We start from the raw sequence: 19,620 nt of genomic DNA, 5'->3' as shown, positions 1-19,620 counted from the left end.
ACAAACTTTCAGGAATTCTTAGGTTTAACAACAGTATGAAAATTTGGATGGAGTTCCCCTCACATATAAAATATGTGACAACAAAGTCCAAAAAACGACATATTACAATATGTTTTACATACCTTGTATGATTGTTGTCAGCCACAAACTGCAAGTGAGGATTGGATACCTCCTCTTGAACGCCTGAAAATAACCAGAACAGTCCTTATTGTCTAGGTGACATTCATAAGTAAAGATTGCTATACAGCCGTACGACTTCATGTCTGTCCAAGTGTTCATACTAAGGTGCCTATGTATATGAGGAGCAGATCCCTATTCTTTAGGGGGACTGAAGCACCACCATAGTCAGATGACCGTTATTACATTATACAAAATAGGTTCTGCAGCCTGCGGTGGGAGGCCTGGCTAAGGATAAAAAGCCTGTGTAACGGAGGAGGACTAACACACTTTAGTGTGAGTGAGTGCCTAGAATTGGATGTCTGGCCTTGAGAATTTAAAGAAATGAGGTAGCGATTGGCTCACTTTGTAGGTCACTTTTATTTGGACAATGTTTGGTACTGCTATTAGTGTATTGTAGGTCATTGTACACTATGTGGCTTTCTCATATGCGCCATGTGTGACATTATTTGTGCACTGTAAGGCTCTAATATTTTTGTACTTTATGCTATTATATCTATATCAGGTTTCATTGCTCATCTACAATGTTTGGCACGGTTATTCGACACACTGTATGCCATTGTAACTTAAAAATGTATACCACTTTGTACACAATATATGACAATGCAGTCCGCACAATAGGTGGCTCTGTTATTTGTGACAGTGACAGGATATCGCTAGGATATGTCATCATTTGTTGATTGGTAAGGTTGGTCTGCCGGGACTTATACCAATTGCTAAAATGGGGACTGTGGCGTTCTGTTGAACACCATGTCTCCTTCTGAATTTTCCTATGCACAGTTACCGTTATTCACTTGTATGGGTGCGGAGCTGCAGTTCTCTGCATCGTGTCCTTGCGGTCGCAATCCAACTGGTCAGCAAGTGATGGCATATCCTAGCGATATGCCATTATCAGCGGAGATGGAGCAACCAATTTAAAAAGGTGTTCTATACGAATAGAACCGGTCACATAAAACATGCTTACAATTTGAAGCCAGCATGTTATAGAGCTGGAGGATCTGAGCAGATTGATGTCCCGTTTTGTGGGAAAGGATTCAGTATAACTTGTACTTTAGTTATTTACACCTCTGCTACATCTGGGCTTAAGAGTCCAGAGAGCGCTCCTCATAACTTTGAGTCCCGTGGATCATTTCAGTGTTCCTATTCGCTAAACGGGACAAAAATCTTGTGGCCTATTTTGGCTAATAGGAGAACGTACCTGTAGCTGTAATTTGCTGTCCTTACAAAGCAAAGAAAATTCATCTGACAGTTCTAATGTTTAAAGAAATGGGAAAATGTTCATAGCTTGGCGTTCTAAATTACCTTGTTCATCGACAGATATGTTGCGGATTATAACTGGTGTGGAGTACGCTGGCAAAAGCAATGGCAAGTTAGAAGGGACAGCATATCCACATGGCACAGGAACAGAATAACCGCTTGGCACCCGAGGACTAGAACCGTCTTCCATGGACTGTGACTCTAGGGAAGTAGAAGACTCTCCGTCTTGAAATGGTGTAATATCAATCACAGAATACGGGTTCACTTTTTTTGGTGCTGTGCTCAGATCAGTTTCTGCTGGATCTTGCAGTGTGTCTTCAAAGGCACCTTCCAATAGCTCATCTACATTCATGGAAACCGTTAGATTTTTAAAATACTTATTTTTCTGATTGTGTTTGGTAAGAAATCGAATATACAACAAATTTCACTACGGTTTGCAGTTAATAAATAGAAGGCATCAAGAAAGAGCCTGTTCCGTTTGGGGTTTCCGTCAGAGGAACAGATGAACGGGAAGCCAAATGGAAACTTCCGTTTGCATTACCATTGATTTCAATGGTAATGCTTCAGTTTCAGTTGGTTTCCAATCCGTAAAGTTTCAGTTTTATTCACGGAAACAATAGCGTACTCGACTACGCTATGGTTTCCGTAAAAAAAAAAAAGAAGGACGCTGATGTGAACAGGCCCTTAATTGTGATTAATGTTACTGTCTAAACTGTTCCCTTTCCAAGAGGGAATGATCTGATAATAGACATGCAGAACGTGGGGGTTTTGATTTGCCTGCACATGCCCTGAAGGCATCATTTATAGCAGCTGATATCCTGTCAAAGGACCAATCAGAGGGGCCGTTACATTGTCCAGTAGCACATTACAGCAGCCTGTTAACACCGCCATAATACAGACTGCAATGAACAGCACCAACATTCTGCTGAATCTATCTGAAGGGCAGCATCAGTGCTGAATCTGAATAATAGTATGAGAACACTCCTGCTTATAAAATATAGTATTCTGCTTGTAAAATGATACTAGGCAAATGCGAGTTATGTAATTCGATAGAATAATTGAAGTGACTCCAAACGGAAACGTCACATTAAAGAGGTTATCAAGGTTTTAAAAATGAATGGCCTATCCTTAGGATAACTTTGTATTGAAGAAAAGGTCCACACTCCATGGATCATCCAAAAAATGAAGATTTATTTATTTAATCAATAGCCCGTATCGGAGACATCTTCCCGACATCATAAAAAAAACACAGCTTTTGCGTTTCGAGCACACCATGCACTCTTAATAATAGCCTAATGTTTACTGACTGATCAGTTTTTAACCCCTTCCCCCTGCTTGCATTCTGGGCCTTAAATGACCAAGCTATTTTCTACATTTTTCCATTCTCACATTCGAAGAGCTATAACTTTTTTATTTTTGTGTCGGCATAGCTGAATAAGGTCTTTCTTTTTGCGGGAAGACTTGTAGTTTTTATTGGTACCATTTGAGAGTAGATGCAACTTTTTGATCACTTTTTATCAAATTTTTTTAAAGTCAGGATTAACAGAAAACAGCAATTCTTCCATAGTTTTTTATTTTATTTTTTACGGCGTTCACCGTGCGGGTTAAATAATGTAATATATTTATAGTCGGGGTCGTTACAGACGTGGCGATACCAAATATGTGCAATTTTTTTGCTTTATTGTGGGTTTTTTTTTTAATAGTAAAGCATTTTGTAAGGGGAAAAAGTGGGTTTTTCATTTTTATTTCACATTTTTTTTAAATTAACTTTATTCAACTTTTTCTTACTTTTATACTAGTCCCACTAGGGGACTCCACTATGCGATCCTCCGATCGCTATTATAATACACTACAATACTTTTGTATTGCAGTGTATTACTGCCTGTCCGTTTAAAACCGACAGGCATCTGCTAGGTCATGCCTCCGGCATGATCTTGCAGGCATTCACCACAGGCAGACCTGGGGGCCTTTATTAGGCCCCCGGCTGCCATAGTAGACACAGACACTCGGCGATTTTATTGCCGGGTGTCAGTGGGATGAGAGGGAGCTCCCTCCCTCTCTCCAAAACCACTCAGATGCGGTGCTCGCTATTGTGCACCGCATCTGAGGGGTTAAACGGGTGAGATCGATACTTATATCAATCTCACCCGGCAGAGCAGGGACGCCCCCAGCCCTCAGCTGCCTCTGGCAGCTGAGAGCAGGGAGATTTTACGGCTCCCTGCTCTGTTTACTTTATTCTAATGCAGTGCCATGGAATAGCGGCGCTGTAGAATAAAGCACACTAATGACCGCCGTGAAAAGGCTTATCGGCGGTCATTAAGGGGTTAAAGAGCCCCTCACCTGCGGTCCTCTACACCATCATCGTGATCAAGGTCAGAGGTCACAACATTCAATGAAGATAGATCATTAGAACATGTAATACAGTATAAAACCATATTTAGATTTTAACACAGTGATCGGCGTAATGTGCCAATATACAAAAAGCTGGAAAAATAATAATTATTGTATAAATTAATACTTCTTTTTTTATTTTGTTTTATGTTGTGTTTGGAACATGGTTTCCAAATAAATATAGTTAGATGTTAAATCCTAATATATATTCCCTCCAAGTGCCCCACCTATCCAGATATGATTTCCTAATTATTTATATTGTGTCGGGTTCACTTCATGTCTCCATATCTGGTGATAATCTTTCCAACTACAGCTACTGCATTATAGTTATCGCGATCAGTGATCTGGAAACACTGGAGTTGGGTGACCTGAACAGAATGGGTTCCTTTTCAGGTTTATCCTTAGGAAAGGCTGTCAATATTAGATCGGCGGGTAGCCCAATGTTGGCAGCGACGCCGATCAGCTGTTTGAAGTGGCAGCGGAACTGGTGCGATCACTGCAGCCTCTTCATTGTTTACATCAGATTTCAGGATAATTTGTACTCGCACACGCTGTGATTTTCGTAGCGCACGGGTATGGTATTGCAGCGTCGTTCCATTCACTTCACTAGGACAAAGCTTTAATACCATGTACAGCCGCTACACAAATAGGCCTTACATTTTTAAAGCCTGGATAACCCTTTTAAATAATATAGATCAGATGCTAGAATACAAATAGTAGAAAACATACCTGGAGGATCAGGGAGGTTAATCCCCATGTCAATGAGATCATCCTCTGCCAACTGCCTATCGGCTTCTGGAGCATCATCACCACTGTCAAAATCAAATTTCTCTCCCTCATCCTCGTCCTCTTCATTTTCAAAGACTGAAGCGCAAACAAAAACAGGACTTTTTACTGCCACAATTTCATTAGGAGAAAAATTTTAATACGTAACATTATATCACATTGTAGAGAAAAATACAAATAATACAGCATTTGTCGATTTGTTTGAAAAGTTACATATAAAAAAGAACCAATCTATGCATATACTGAAAATGGTTAGAACCTGAAACAAGATCATATTACTACTAAATGGGGTTAACAGTCGAAGGACCTTATTTCCAATGGGGTGACGGTCACAAATAAATTTATATATATATATATTTTTTTTTAATTTTTTTTTGCGATTCCATTATTTTATTTTTTTAAGTCTGTCTAGTCCACAATTGCTTTCAATAGCCACTGTACCTGCTAGAAAGAGAAGGTTTCAATGTCAGGGACCAAAAAATAATTACTGACCCTTTGGAAACTTTTGGATAAAAACAGATTAAAAATGGAGGGCACACAAATGTCATCTGTGTGTTGTCCGTGTTCTTCACGCACCCATAGAGTTGAAATGGACAAAAACCGACCAGAATAGAACAAGCGGTGAGTTTCATGCAAAGGACACACGCTCTGTGAATAAACACGGATGTGTAAAAAGCCTCATTGAATTGCATTGGTCAGTGAGCAGTCTGTTATTTAAACGGACAGCACACAGACGTGAAATAAGTTTGTGTGAATAAGGCCTTCCTTATTCACACAAACGTATTTCACTTCCGTGTGCGATCATTGATTCTGCGACCATTGAGTGAAACTTACTGAATGTCCGATTTTGGCCCACTTTTACGGATCAGACTCACCCATTGAAGTCAATGTGTGCGTGAAAACACAGGTCGCACACGGACGACATCTGTGTGCTGTACCGTTCTTTCACCCATCAGATACTAAAAAATGCAAACACGGACAGTCATATGCATGGAAAACAGTCCGTTTTTTTGTAAATGCAAATATTTCACCCAAAAACACCAGCCACGTTCAGAAAGCATTTATATGTGCCGGTTTTGTGGCTTTTTCTTTGCCACGGTTTTGTGCAAATTATGCCCCCCCAAAAAAACACCAAAAATCCGGCTCCGCTAAATAGACCCAAACACGGGTAAAAAAGTAGGTCTGGTTTTGGAAGCCACTTGGGTCTGGGAGCCTCAGATAAGCAATGACTCACTGTAGTCTACCACCAGTGCCAATCTCACACTTTTTTTTTGTTGAACATTATTTCTTTATCGCAGAACTTCTCTACATGATATACATACTAACATTTAAAAACACATTACCAGTTTTTCATTTATGAATTCCCCTTCCATATCAATATCAATTGCACAGAAAAACTGTAAAAAGCAAGAAAAAAATATATATAAAAAAAATAAATATATATAGTATTCTTTCCATGTGCACTAATTTTTTTCCCAAAACTTTGTGAAGAGACATTAATACAGACAAAAGTATTGGGACACACCTCTTAATCATTGAATTCAGGTGTTTTATTTAGTCCCATTGCCACAGGTGATAAAATCCAGCACCTAGCCATGCAGTCTGCCTTTGGAGCGACCCTTTCTTTCACAGATGGGTTTGTAAAGAGCTCACTGAATTTGAGCGTGGTACTGGAATAGGACGCCACCATTGTAACAAGTGAGTTCATGAAGTTTCTTCCATCCTAGATATTTTTAATAACCAACTGTGGAGTGGTATTGCAGAGTGGAAGCTTTTAGGAACCACAGCAACTCCGCTACGAGCTGACTGAACATGTAAAGTTTCAGAGCGGGATCGTCAAGTGCTGTGGCACATAGTGCATAAAAGTCCCAACGCTCTGCTGACTTAACTGCAGAGTTACAAACCTCCTCTGGAATTATAAGCAAAAGACGGTGCGCCGCAGCTTCATGACATGGAATTTCATGGCCTAGTAACAGCATGCAAGCCTTACATCACCAAGCGTCAGATGGAGGGGTATAAAGCACGCCGCCACTGGACTCTCGAGCAGTGGAAACGTGTTCTGTGGAGTGACGAATCACGCTTCTCTATCTGGCAGTCTGGTGGATGAGCAGGGGTTTGGCGAATGCCAAGAGAATGTTGCCTTTTTTTTTTTTTTTTTTTTTTTAGATAAGCCTTCTTGCCTGAAACAAAGAACTCATCACAGCTAATTTACTGTAGTAATCTGTTTCCACCTAAAGGGTACATCCCAATATACATGTTTTTATGGAACATGGGAATTTAATAGCAAATTTATACATGTACCAATAGCTATTAAACCTCTGGCATCTCCAGACCATATGGGCAAATCCGCTTCATCATTACCACATCTCGGGAAAGCGGCTAATCTATCTGGGTGTATCACAGCTTACCGTTTTGGGGTATAATATATTCTGTGTACATAGAGGAGTTGCTTGCACGTTATTAAGGGATTTCACATGAATTTGTTGAAAAATATAATTCCATGCCTCTTACTCCATCAATGCATCTCCTCTCCCCTTCATTAAAGTGCTCGTGTAATAATTTGTTATAGAATTTAAAGATCTTACACGTTAACTAGTCGCTGACATTGCTGGTGTTCCTAGGGCTTATTGGGCCTGGCAGTGGAGGAAGGAACCTGACTGTATTTTTCCCATAATAAGACCGTACGTGCACAGACACTTGCTATTTTACTTTTACCGGCCTCAGAGTGTAAATACCAGCGGTTTACCGGCCTGGTGCCAACCCTGGCGGAGCCTAACGGCTATCATATCTTCTATACACTGCACACAAAGAAGGGGAAAGTCCTCTCCTCCTATCTCTATCTATCACATATATAGAAGCTGCAGCAGAATGGAGGACATTAAACAATAGTAATGAGTAATGTAGCTGAGAATCCAGCACTGGGGCGAGATATAACACTTACCAGCAGCCTGTGTCTCCTCCCTACGCCCCTCCCCTCTCCACAGAGCAGACAAAGGCTGTGCAAAAAAGCTTGTCTAGGTTGGCGCCATCCTGGTTTCGGTCATCCACATGGGTATGTAGAGGCATGTCACTCTGCATTATATGTATTTAAAGTTATACCGTCTCTGATGCACTTGTCCCCTTCATATCAACTATGTGATTATATGTATTAGCCTCCTATTTTGTCCACATACAGCAGCCAACATTAGGCTTCTTGTATCTAGCTTCCTGCCAGCCAAGGGCACATAGAAAATTATGAATTTTTCAATGTTTCGTTGATCTACTATACTATAAAAAAAAAAACATACATTAAAAGGCCTAATTCACATGGAGGAATTTGCAGGCAATCCTTCAGGAATTTTGAGTCAGATTTTGACCTGCCTGCACTTAGCCGCAGTTTTCAGTACACTTTTCGCGGTTGTTTTGTCTTTTATTTTATTTTTTAAGACCTCGGTGCGAAAAGCGTGGCGATAAACGTTTTCTCTGTCTCATAGGAGTTCAGAGGTGGAACCGCGGCATGTTCACTGAACGCCGCCGCAGAAAAAAAACGCCTGACTTCTATTCAAATTGATGGGTGGCGGCTTCGGACATTTTCTGGCACTTATTCCGACATGGTTTCTGCGTCGAAAAAAACTCTGAACTGGCACAGAAAATACAGGGAGTGCAGAGCCTTAACTATGTACAGTTAAAGAAAACACAGATACTATTTGATAGATCATTTTTTGGCCAAAGTTTTCTTTTCAAGGGGTTGTCTAACGCAGATAACTTGTGTACATATGTCCGATTAGAGGGCGTCCCCCACTTGGGATCTACCCCTATGAGCCAGAGCTCTGGCGGACATCCTTGTACTACATGAACAATGGCTGATAGAATGGCCGCCATTCATTGTAATAACGTAATACTACATTTCCCCTGCGGTCGCTGCTGCAGGCGATAAAAAGTGTCTGGCTGGCTGTGAAAAATCAGCGGTTTCCTGGGAGTGTCATGAGCCTGACCAACAAGCTTTCAGCAGATCTCCATGTGATAGGGGTTGTCGGAGATGAGAAATCCCCTTTAAAAGAACCACTTCAGCCTGCACCTATACATCTGCTAGTCAATACTTGACATACCATCATTTCTTATTTATTTACTTTCTGAAATAATTAACTTTTGGTTTCTTAGCCCAGCAACCATGTTTTTTCTCCCTGGCTTCTCTCAAGAAGTTCGAGCTTCTATTGCTTGGTGGATCTTTAGGTTTCGATCAGGGGTTCCCCAGAATACAGCAAGTGAGACCTGTCCCTTTTACACTAGGGGAGTCACACCGACTTCAGCCTGTCCAGCGACGCTTGGCAAATCGCCGACAAATGCCAGCACTGGGCAACAATACAGAAAGTATTAGGCAGGGATGGGAGTCCATGTTCCCTGCTGCATATGTGCGATTGCCTACATGGCAAACATTCAATTCTAAACGGCCTTTATTTGGGAAAATGAGTAAATCTTTTCATTCCAATTCTCCTATATAATATGCCTGCCATAATGATATGTCTGTATATAACAGACAAAGAGGTAAACTGTGGGGGCACACGTTTAAATAGTGGCCTGGTGAAAAGCATGTCCGCTTTCTCAATCTAGCCATTGTAGTAAACAAGTAATGTGCATTGATGGTGGATGAGCGGTGCGGCTTGCCATTTTCAATAATCTTTCCTTTTCATGAAGGCATCAGAGTGTGTCAAGCGCCAGTGACAAGGGAGCCTTGATAGGAACAATTCACATTCTGTCTCCAGCTCTTTCCACCGCTCTGCCCCCTCATATCACCCTGCTCCAGCAATTTCGCTTGTGCCATAACAAAAAACAAAAACAAAAAAAAAAACCCTCATGAACAATGAGCGACCAGGCCGGGCTAACTATTCCATTTAGTGAAAGAAGAAGAATTCAACTAAGAAGCGCACGTCCATACTAATCTTACAGAAACATTCAATGTAGATCTTATAAAACTAATAAACACTGCAGAAATGGCTGATAACAGGGAGAAAACAGATTGCACAAAAACTATAAAAGGGAATGAAAATGGCATAATGTCCCTTGGATGACGCAGATCATATTCTGTATGTGGTAAAATAAAATATTGTTTTGCTGAAAACTTGGGACACCCTGTATATTTTGTTGATTTTCTAAATAAATGTTGTTCTGCGTCCATCACATGACCAGGACATTGTTATCCAATAGAAGTAAACGATGAAGATTTCTATTGAAGGATTACAAGACCTGATCTTGAAAATTGTGAAGAATGGCTACGGAAAGCGTATGTGAAAATAGCACAGCTTGCCATTATGCAAAGAACTTTTTTTTTTTCTTTTTCTGAAACTAGAATACCCCTTTAGGGAATGTTCACAGACTAGACTAAAAACGTCTGAAAATACGGAGTGGATGTCAAGAGAAAACAGCTCCTGATTATCAGACGTTGTGTGTGTGCCACTCGCGTTTTTCGGTTCAGTTTGTTACGCGGCTGTTTTTGGAGCTTTTTTTCAATAGAGTCTATGGAAAACGGCTCCAAAAACGTCCCAAGAAGTGTCTTGCACTTCTTTTTCGCGGCCGTTTTTTTACGCGTAAAAAAAACGCCGCCAAAAACTCTCCTTCGGCACAGAACGCCGTTTTCCCATTGAAATCAATGGCCAGATGTTTGGAGGCGTTCTGCTTCCAATTTTTTGGCCGTTTTTCGGTCGTTTACGGCCCGAAAAACGGCCGAAAATAGGTCGTGTGCACATACCCTTAAATGAGACAGGTTTGAGTTTTTATTTTAATGCACCATTACTGTTTATTTACAGATTTTTTTTTATAGCTCAAAAAAAAACTAACCAGAAATATGCAATAGTTTGAGCATCCTGTCAGTTAATACTAAGTAGGGCCCTGTTCACATTTGCATCGGGTCATTGCATTGTTCTGCTCAGTCAGAGGAGCAGAATAAGGGAATGACGGAAGCGACGGTTCCATTGCAACATGGACACCACCGGTGCCCGATGGAACCCATTGATTTTAATGGCTTCCGTCGGCTCTCCGTCGAGGGGGGGCAATTTCTTTACTGAAAACAATAGCGCAGCATGCGGCGCTATTGTTTTGGGTAGTCTATGCTGGATCTGCGACAGAGGCCCCTAACGGAGCCTCTAACACAGATGTGAACAGGGCCTTACACCCACTTTAAAAGAGCCCAAATATTTTCAATAATATACAAGTCTGTGACGGCCATTGCAGTTATTTGAGGTGGTTCAATGTGAATTTGGAAGTCTATTCTGGATCATGGTCTGTATATTATTTGGTCTGCTGCTGAAACACCACAACAGCCAAGACTCTAACCTGTGACGGAGCATGTGGAGTAACACAGGCACAGTATTTTAGTGGAGGTACACTTACATTTATTAGCTGCAGAGAAAATGTTAACTTATAGAAATGTGCAGAAGAATACAAAAATATAGGAAAAGCTTTATGGAAGGTAGAGTTATGGACCTATGCCCTTTGTGCCACCTGCCACCAGCATACTAATTCTTGCAGGATATTTTTTAGATAAACATTTTGCAACATGTAATATAAATGTATAAGCATTGTGTAGTCGGTCATGTGATGGCTTCCGTTCAACCTTTCCGTCGGAGGAAACTATGAACGGAAGGCCAAATGGAAACCCTAGTTTCCGTTTGCATTACCATTGATTTCAATGGTAATGCTTCCGTTGCAAATGGTTTCCGTTCCTTAAGGTTTCCTTTTTTTAGCGGAAACGATAGCGCAGTAGACGGACGTGAACAGGGCCCTTGGACTGTATTTTTATTGAATGTGTCCTTTGTATCTTGTTTTACCTTCAGGTGGAGGAGGAGGGAACTCCTCTAGATCTGTATTCTCCAGACTCCCCATCCTCCCGGTCTTATCTCACCAGCATAAGATGCCATCCTGTTATCAACACATAATACATAAAGTAATAGTTACTGTATTATAGCAATGACTTATTTTGTGCTAGTGTGTTTATGTGACCATAATGCGAGGTCTAAGTATACTTCGACAGTATCAGTAAATCTCCCCCATTGTGTTTGCCAGAATATGCATTTAAAGGGTTTCTATTCCATATATTCTATTGGGGCACTTATACATCATAAAGCCGGGAGCCTCTTCTATCAGCCAGAAGGAAGAACCATTAACTAAGAGCGGCTCCCGCCTCTGGCAGACTTTAGGATCACATAGTAACCCATTCATATAAAAAGACTACATTTTCCTAGCATCAGAAATGTGGCCAGTTGCGACCTCCACCTGCCGACTGGAACCACCCAATTCTATATGTGACCTTGCCCTTGAAGGGGTTCATCGTTTAGGACTGATTACAAAGTGTCCTCCTACTGGGACCCCAGCCTCAGCTATAATCTTTGGGAAAACCTAGCAAAAGGGTTAAATTCCCCTTCAGTGCCACCACAGTGGAAATTAAGCATTACACAGTGTCCGCTTTAATCAATGAGTCGTCTTTGTAACGTAGGACAGGACAGGTCCTCCAGTGCGAGAGACTCTTTGTAACCACTCTTTACCCCGGCCAAGAGATGAGGATCTTGAACAGAGGACCCCCTCTTATTGACTCAAAATTTCCTAATAAAAGTATATGAAAATGGGGTTTGTAAACTGGACAGCCCCTTTAAAGTAAACTTTCAGTTTGGAATCGCTTTAATTATTATATTAGAGAATTACATAGCCTGCCTAGTATCATTTTACTAGAAGAACACTACATTTTATAGGCGGGGTGCTCTGACACTAACCCTGTAGGACTGCAAGGGATTCAGATTCAGTGCGGAATGAAAATGGATTTTCTAAACTGGACAACACCTTTAAAAAACCCTAATTACAATTAGTCAGCAAACATACGTAGAAAAGTTTACTACTAGAAGCTAGAACCCTGCCAATATACAAAAAAACAAACAGCAAGTGTGATTATTTGATGGCCCAACGTGATGATCTATGTCGTGATGCCACCCATGCCTCCAATTGACCTCATACGCCCTCCAGATGAAAATGTGAGGAAACGATTTTAAATATGAGGATGATAACTTTCTGTGGTCAACTTATTTTCATTCTCCGTAACCACAGCCTAAATGGTCACAATCCTTAAAACAAACAGAGCAAATACTGTATATCCCGTTTACTTATATTGATCATTTCTAAGCTTTCTGTTCCTTAAACCCCAATATACATGAGTAGGATTTACAGCAGGATCTAAAGTTGGCCATAGACTTGAGATATGAAGTATCCGACTCTACTTTTGGCTGAAACCACCACAAAAAGATTTTTTTTTAAAAATTGAGGGAGTAGGAAAAGGATAGAAAAAAAATGTTTTAAAGTGGTCAATCGGCCATCAATCATACCATAAACTACATGCGATGGCTCCTTATCAGCCAAAAAAGAGAAAATATATAATAGGATATCAAGATTTTAATGTACCGCATCGGTCTAGAACATGGACAACTAATGGCAGATAATCAGTGGAACAGTATATATATATATATATATATATATATAGCTTGTTTCAGAGATGATATTGGTGTCTGTTCTCAAATACAAATTTGATGTCCATATTTACAGAGAAGAAATGGAGACAGATGAAGTAAATGTGCTGGTTAATGGGTGAAGACAACCAAAACTAAATTTTAGCAATTTCCAGGCTCTTACAAATGTTTCTAGCAAAAGAACACACATACAAGGAAAACTAAATTACAATGGAAAATAATAAAAGTGCATCATGGAGCTCAATTATAAAGGAGGTTCCTAGGAGATGAATATGCCAAAGCAGACTATGGGCATGACCACACATGGCGGAATTCCTCCGCAACTGTCCGCATCAATGCCGCACAGAATCTGCGTTGCAGATTCTGCAGCGGATCTGCACAAAATGTGCAGAAAATTGATGCGGACTGGCCGCTGCGGACTGCAGGAAAAGTGCTTCTCTTCTCCCTATTCAGTGCAGGATAGAGAGAAGGGACAGCACTTTCCCTAGTGAAAGTCAAAGAAATTCATACTTACCGCCCGTTGTCTTGGTGACGCGTCCCTCTTTCGGCATCCGGCCCGACCTCCCTGGATGACGCTCCAGTCCATGTGACCGCTGCAGCCTGTGCTTGGCCTGTGATTGGCTGCAGCCGTCACTTAGACTGAAACGTCATCCTGGGAGGCCGGAATGGAGACAGACGCAGGGAGTTCTCGGTAAGTATGAACTTATATTTTTTTTTACAGATACATGTATATTGGGATCGGTAGTCACTGTCCCGGGTGCAGAAACAGTTACTGCCGATCGCGTAACTCTTTCAGCACCCTGGACAGTGACTATTTACAGACGTCTCCTAGCAACGCTCCCGTCATTACGGGAGCCCCATTGACTTCCTCAGTCTGGCTGTAGACCTAGAAATACATAGGTCCAGCCAGAATGAAGAAATGTCATGGTAGTAAAAACAATACGCTCCGCAGCACACATAAGATCTGCGGACTTCATTGCGGAATTTTGACTCTCCATTGAAGTCAATGGAGAAATTCCGCCATGAGTCCGCAACCAGTCCGCCACTGCTCCGCAACAGACAGAGCATGCTGCGGACACCAAATTCCGCTCCGCAGCGGAATTGTACGCATCGTGTAAACGAACACTGCTAAATTAAAGTGAAAGTCAATGGAGAAACGGCTCCGCTGCGGATTAACGCTGCGGAGTGTCCGCAGCGGAATTTAAGTGAAATTCCGCTATGTGTGAACCCGCCCTATGAGTAGCCATCAGAGAGAGTGAACAACATGTAGGTACATTGCTTTTATTACATAGACACAGTCCTAAATGTCAGGACATCGGAGAGGCCAACAAGGATGATCCTACCGGACAATCAGTTTTATTGCATCGAGACACAAGTGTAAGCGCGTTTTACAAACCTACAGTATTTTACTCCTTATACTTTCACAACTATGGAACAAACTTAGAAAACAGATGTTTCCAAAAATGACACTCATGTTCCCACAGAGAGAAAAAAATGACACTGGAAAGATTTTGTTTACAGGGAATGTGCTAAACAGATGGTTAAGAAAAAAAAAGGGCTGAAGAGGGGGCTGGATCGTGTTCTGCACTGCTCAGGTCTCACATATCTCCTAGAAACATCGACTATGGATTTTACAGAATAGCACCAATCTATACGTGGATTCTGCCCACTTCAATGGGGCTGCCGTAGAGTAAAGCAGATCTGTTGCAGCCTCTGGGATATGTCTCATGGACTTCTAAAGACCACAACATCATCTGTTAGATGAATAAAAACTACAAAGAAACGATATAATGAACTACACAAAAACAAAGCCAAGATCACATGACAGTCATCAGAATTGCGTTCCATCTCTCACAATAAAGCACTGCATTGGGGCTCAGTGGAAAGGGATTCCGTAGTGGGCACACCGGTTTAAAGGGCTTGGGGAATGTGTCCACAGAAAACGTTATGAAACGTACTCCTAAGTTTGCTTCCCCCACCCGATCTGTAACATGTGCTGCAGGATGGGGAGCATGTAAATAATTGTAAGTTGTCCTAATAAGGTCTACTTCCCCTGCCCGCTCCGCAACATGCACTATGGACGGGAGAGCTTGTAAACACATTGCAGTGGCACAGATGGAGATCATGTGGATGAAGTGCATATATGAGACTTGCCTGTGCTATAGGTTTTCCCTGAGAAAGGTGGCACTGGCATGTTGGATTCACTGGCCAAGATCTGGCAGTAGGGAACGACAGGCTATGTGGAGAAGATGGGTGTCCAACTGACAACAGAAACTTGGAGTACAACTGCTGTGACGTTCATATATATTTTAAGGTGAAGCGGATGCTGCCTTATTGTGCTTAAACGTTGGTGCCAGGATGTACGGTCCGGACGCCATCTTAGGCTGCGTTTGCGAAAGTTCTGTAACAGGGCGATAACGCACACATGCGTTCCTCATTACGCCTGAGGCACTTGGTGTATAAATCAGCTGTGAGCCCGCCAAATAGGTTGTATCTGTGCCAGGGCCAATAACTGCAGCCGGGTCCTGGAGAGCAAGCGGTGGTTGGGGAGGTAGCCCATACCATGAAGAAAGCTAGCTAGGCAGGTAGAGGAGGAACATAAAGGAGCCGTTCAGCAAATGTGAAGAGTGAGCCTGCTGCGTCCAGCCACATGAAAACAACGTAGAAATAGCCGGTTCTCATACAAAAAGGTCTATAGGGGCCTTCTTGGTTAGTAGCCAGCCACCACCAAACTACAAAAGGGCGATAGGCTTGAATCATGCAGACACAGCTACCATCTTGAGGCCACACACACACTTACTCTTTATCTCCTGAGCCTGGTCGAATGTCCAGGCAAAGGATCAGGGCCACATGAAGGGTGATTCTAAAACCGGGAAACACAGCATAATAATTAGAGAGCTGACTTGTGATGGTGGCACAAACTGGGCACCACATCTTGCCATATCTATGGAAAAAAAAAAACATTTTCACTCTGCAACATCGAGTGCACACTCATTTTTGCAAAACACCTGTGGCGTTAACATGCTCACTACACCCCTAGCTGAATACTTTGAGGGGTGTAGTTTCCAAAATGTGCCCTCTTCTGGGAGGTTTCCACTCTTTTGGGGTATTGCCATACTCAGAAGAAATTGCTTTACAAATGTTTGGGTGCTTTTTTCCTTTAGTTTAAAATTGTTCATTTTCACAACAAATAAAGCTACGTCTTATTGAAGAAAAAGGACTGTTTTTATTTTCAATGCCCAATTCTAATAAATTCTATGAAACTCCTGTGGGGTCAAAATGCTCACTACACCACTAGATGAATTCCTCAAGGGGTGGTTTCCTAAATGGGGTCACTTTTTGGGCGTTTTCACAGTTTTGGTCCCTCAGGGGCTTTTGAAAGATGACATGGCCTCCGCAAACCATTCCTGCAAGATGTGATCTCCAAAAGCCAAATGGCGCTCTTTCCCTTCTAAGCCCCGCCATGTGTCCAAACAGCCGTTTATTACCACATGCGGTGTATTATTTTTCTCTGGAGAAATTGCTTTACAAATTTTGCAGTGCTTTTTCTCCTTTAGTCCTTGTGGAAATAAGAAAAAAATTGGCTAAACCTACATTTTCTGAAAAAAAACGTAAATTTTAATTTTCGCTGCCTACTTCCAATAATTTCTGCAAAAAACCTGTGCGGTCAAAATGCTCACTATACCCCTAGATAATTTCCTGGAGTGGTGTAGTATATATTCTATTAAAAAGAAGGCCCGAAAATCCTCTAGATACTCCTTTGCTTCTGAGGCCGATGCTTCAGTCTACTACCACACAAGGGCCACACGTGGGATATTTCCTAAAACTGCAGAATCTGGGCAATATATATGGAGTTGTATTTCTCTGGTAAAACTTTGTGTTACAAAAAAAAAAAAAAATTGATTCAAAATGAATTTCTGCAAAAAAAAAAAAAAAAATGAAATTTGTAAATTTCACCTCTACTTTGGTTTAATTCCTGTGAAACGTCTAAAGGGTTAAGAAACTTTCTAAATGCGGTTTTGAATACTTTGAGGGGTGAAGTTTTTAAAATGGGGTGAATATGGGGACTTTCTTATATATAAGGCCTTCAAAGCCACTTCAGAACTGATCTGGTCCCTGAAAAAAATAGCCTTTTTATTTTTTTTAAATGTGATCAATTGCTGCTGAAGTCCTAAAACGTCCTAGAAAAATAAAAGGATGTTCAAAAAAAAAAAAAAAAAAACGATGCCCATCTAAAATAGACATTTGGGGATGTTAATTGGCAACGATTTTGTGTGGTATTATGATTTGTCTTACAAATAGATACATTTCAATTTAGAAAAACGCTACATTTTTGCTAAATTTTGGTGTTTTTCACAATTAAATACTGAAAATATCGAGTAAATTTTGCCAGTAACAAAGTCGAATATGTCACGAGAAAACAATCTCAGAGTCGCTTGGATAGGAAAAAGCATTCCAGAGTTATTACCACATAAAGTGACTTGTCAGATTTGAAAAATGGGGCTCTGTCAGGAAGGTTAAAAGTGGCCAAGGAGGGAAGGGGTTAAATACGCTTATTGTTTATTTTAAAGCACCATTAATCTCTGTACATATGAAAATACAGTTTTAGGCCTTATTTACACGAACGTGTCTGTGTTTTGCGCGCGTAAAAAAAGCAGCGTTTTTCCTGCGTTGCAGTTCCGTGTGACATCAGTGTTTGGTGCTTGTCAGCGTTTTTTACGCGCGTATGTCATGCGTTTTTTACGTAAACAAAATACAGTGAAGGAGGTGGTTTTCTTTTTATCATCATTTCTTGAGCAGATGTTGCGTGAATAACGCACAGAACACGGATGTGCGTCCGTGTGCTGTCCGTGATTTTCACGAACCCATTGACTTCAATGGGTGCGTGATGCGCAAAAAACACACAAGTATAGGACATGCAGTGAGTTTCACGCAGGGGACACACGCTGCGTGAAAAACACTGAATGTCTGAATGGCCCCATTGACTTGCATAGGTCCGTGTGACGTGCGTTGTTTTAACGCGCATAACACGGACGTGAAATACGCTCGTGTAAATAAGGCCTAAAGGGGTTGCCCCAGAATAATCAATTATCACCTGTCCACAAAAAAAAACATTCAACCGCATTGAGGAGGACATTAAATGGAGCGGCAGTCAAGAATGCGTGCTATTGCTTGCTCACTTCAAAGTCTATGGAAATGACGGAAACACCGGAGTATAGCGACATTGAATGGAGCGGCGGACGCCAGCTTAGCCACCGCACCATTCAAGCTCCTCCTCACTGCAAGGGTTGCAGTGAAAAAGAACGTGGGATTCACAGTGGTGGGGCCCACTCTGACCAAACAATTATCACCGATCCTGTGGATATGTGATAAAGGGGTCTTCCCAAAATAGACCAATACATTTTTGGGTTTTTTGCCACTTGGTATTCCGTCCATTCACTAATTACCTCAATGTTCTAGAACATGTTGTTACGGCTATGGTGATACCAAATATGTGTATATTACTTGGTGCTTAGCAACCGCTATGGTTTTTCAGTTATTTTTTAAATCCCATAATAAGAATTTTATTAAATTATTAGGCTTTGCTAACAGTTTTTTTGAAGGCAGATTTTGACCTGCCTGCAAATTCTTGCCGCAATTTTCGCTGCATTTTTTGCCCACGGCTATTGGGCGCCGCAGGAGAAAAACGCTTTCTCTGCGTCCCATTGATTTCAATGGGAAGTCAGAGGTGGAACTACGACAAGAATGAGAATGCTGCTTCATTGCGCCTAACTGCATAGACCAGAGGAGCAGAGGGATCTCCTTCACTCGTCATTAGAATGGGGTTAGGTGAGTATGTATATTATTATTTTTGTCAGGCACTATTGGCGGCAGCTGTGGGGGCATTATACAGTGTGAGGGCAGCTATGGGGGAATTAAACTGTATGGGGTGCAGCTATTAGGGGCATTATACTGCATGGAATTCAGTCAGTTATGGGGGCATTGTATTGTGGAGGGCAGTTATGGGGGGCATTATACTGTGTGATAGCAGCTATTGGGGGATTATACTCTGGGGCAGCTATGGGGGCATTATACTGTGTGGAGGCAGTTATTGGGGCATTATACTGTGTGGAAGCAGTTATTGGGGGCATTATACTCTGGGGCAGCTATGGGGGCATTATACTGTGTGGAGGCAGTTATTGGGGCATTATACTGTGTGGAAGCAGTTATTGGGGGCATTATACTCTGGGGCAGCTATGGGGGCATTATACTGTGTGGAGGCAGTTATTGGGGCATTATACTGTGTGGAAGCAGTTATTGGGGGCATTATACTGTGTGGAAGCAGTTATTGGGGGCATTATACTCTGGGGCAGCTATGGGGGCATTATACTGTGTGGAGGCAGTTATTGGGGCATTATACTGTGTGGAAGCAGTTATTGGGGGCATTATACTCTGGGGCAGCTATGGGGGCATTATACTGTGTGGAGGCAGTTATTGGGGCATTATACTGTGTGGAAGCAGTTATTGGGGGCATTATACTGTG

At 41.6% G+C, this 19,620-nt stretch overlaps 1 protein-coding gene across 6 annotated transcripts in view; it reads right to left on the bottom strand.

The window, feature by feature from the left end:
• ARHGEF10 (Rho guanine nucleotide exchange factor 10) overlaps window positions 1-19,620 on the bottom strand; it is a 231,347-nt gene that overhangs the window by 125,584 nt on the left and 86,143 nt on the right. For 5 of the 6 annotated variants that reach the window (XM_075861927.1, XM_075861926.1, XM_075861928.1 and 2 more), the window contains exons 2-5: window positions 11,415-11,505; window positions 4,555-4,689; window positions 1,480-1,776; window positions 123-183 (exon numbers count right to left, since the gene is read on the bottom strand). In XM_075861927.1, coding sequence (XP_075718042.1) covers window positions 123-183; window positions 1,480-1,776; window positions 4,555-4,689; window positions 11,415-11,469 — 548 coding nt within the window. In that variant the 5' untranslated portion in view covers window positions 11,470-11,505. The remainder of the gene's footprint in view (window positions 1-122; window positions 184-1,479; window positions 1,777-4,554; window positions 4,690-11,414; window positions 11,506-19,620) is intronic. The other variant, XM_075861932.1, reaches the window with a different exon arrangement.

Source organism: Rhinoderma darwinii, chromosome 4 (genome assembly GCF_050947455.1).
Source record: "Rhinoderma darwinii isolate aRhiDar2 chromosome 4, aRhiDar2.hap1, whole genome shotgun sequence".
Lineage (NCBI taxonomy): Eukaryota > Metazoa > Chordata > Amphibia > Anura > Rhinodermatidae > Rhinoderma > Rhinoderma darwinii.
The sequence above is the reverse complement of the archived record's forward strand: the minus strand, read 5'-3'. Positions and strand labels throughout refer to the sequence as shown.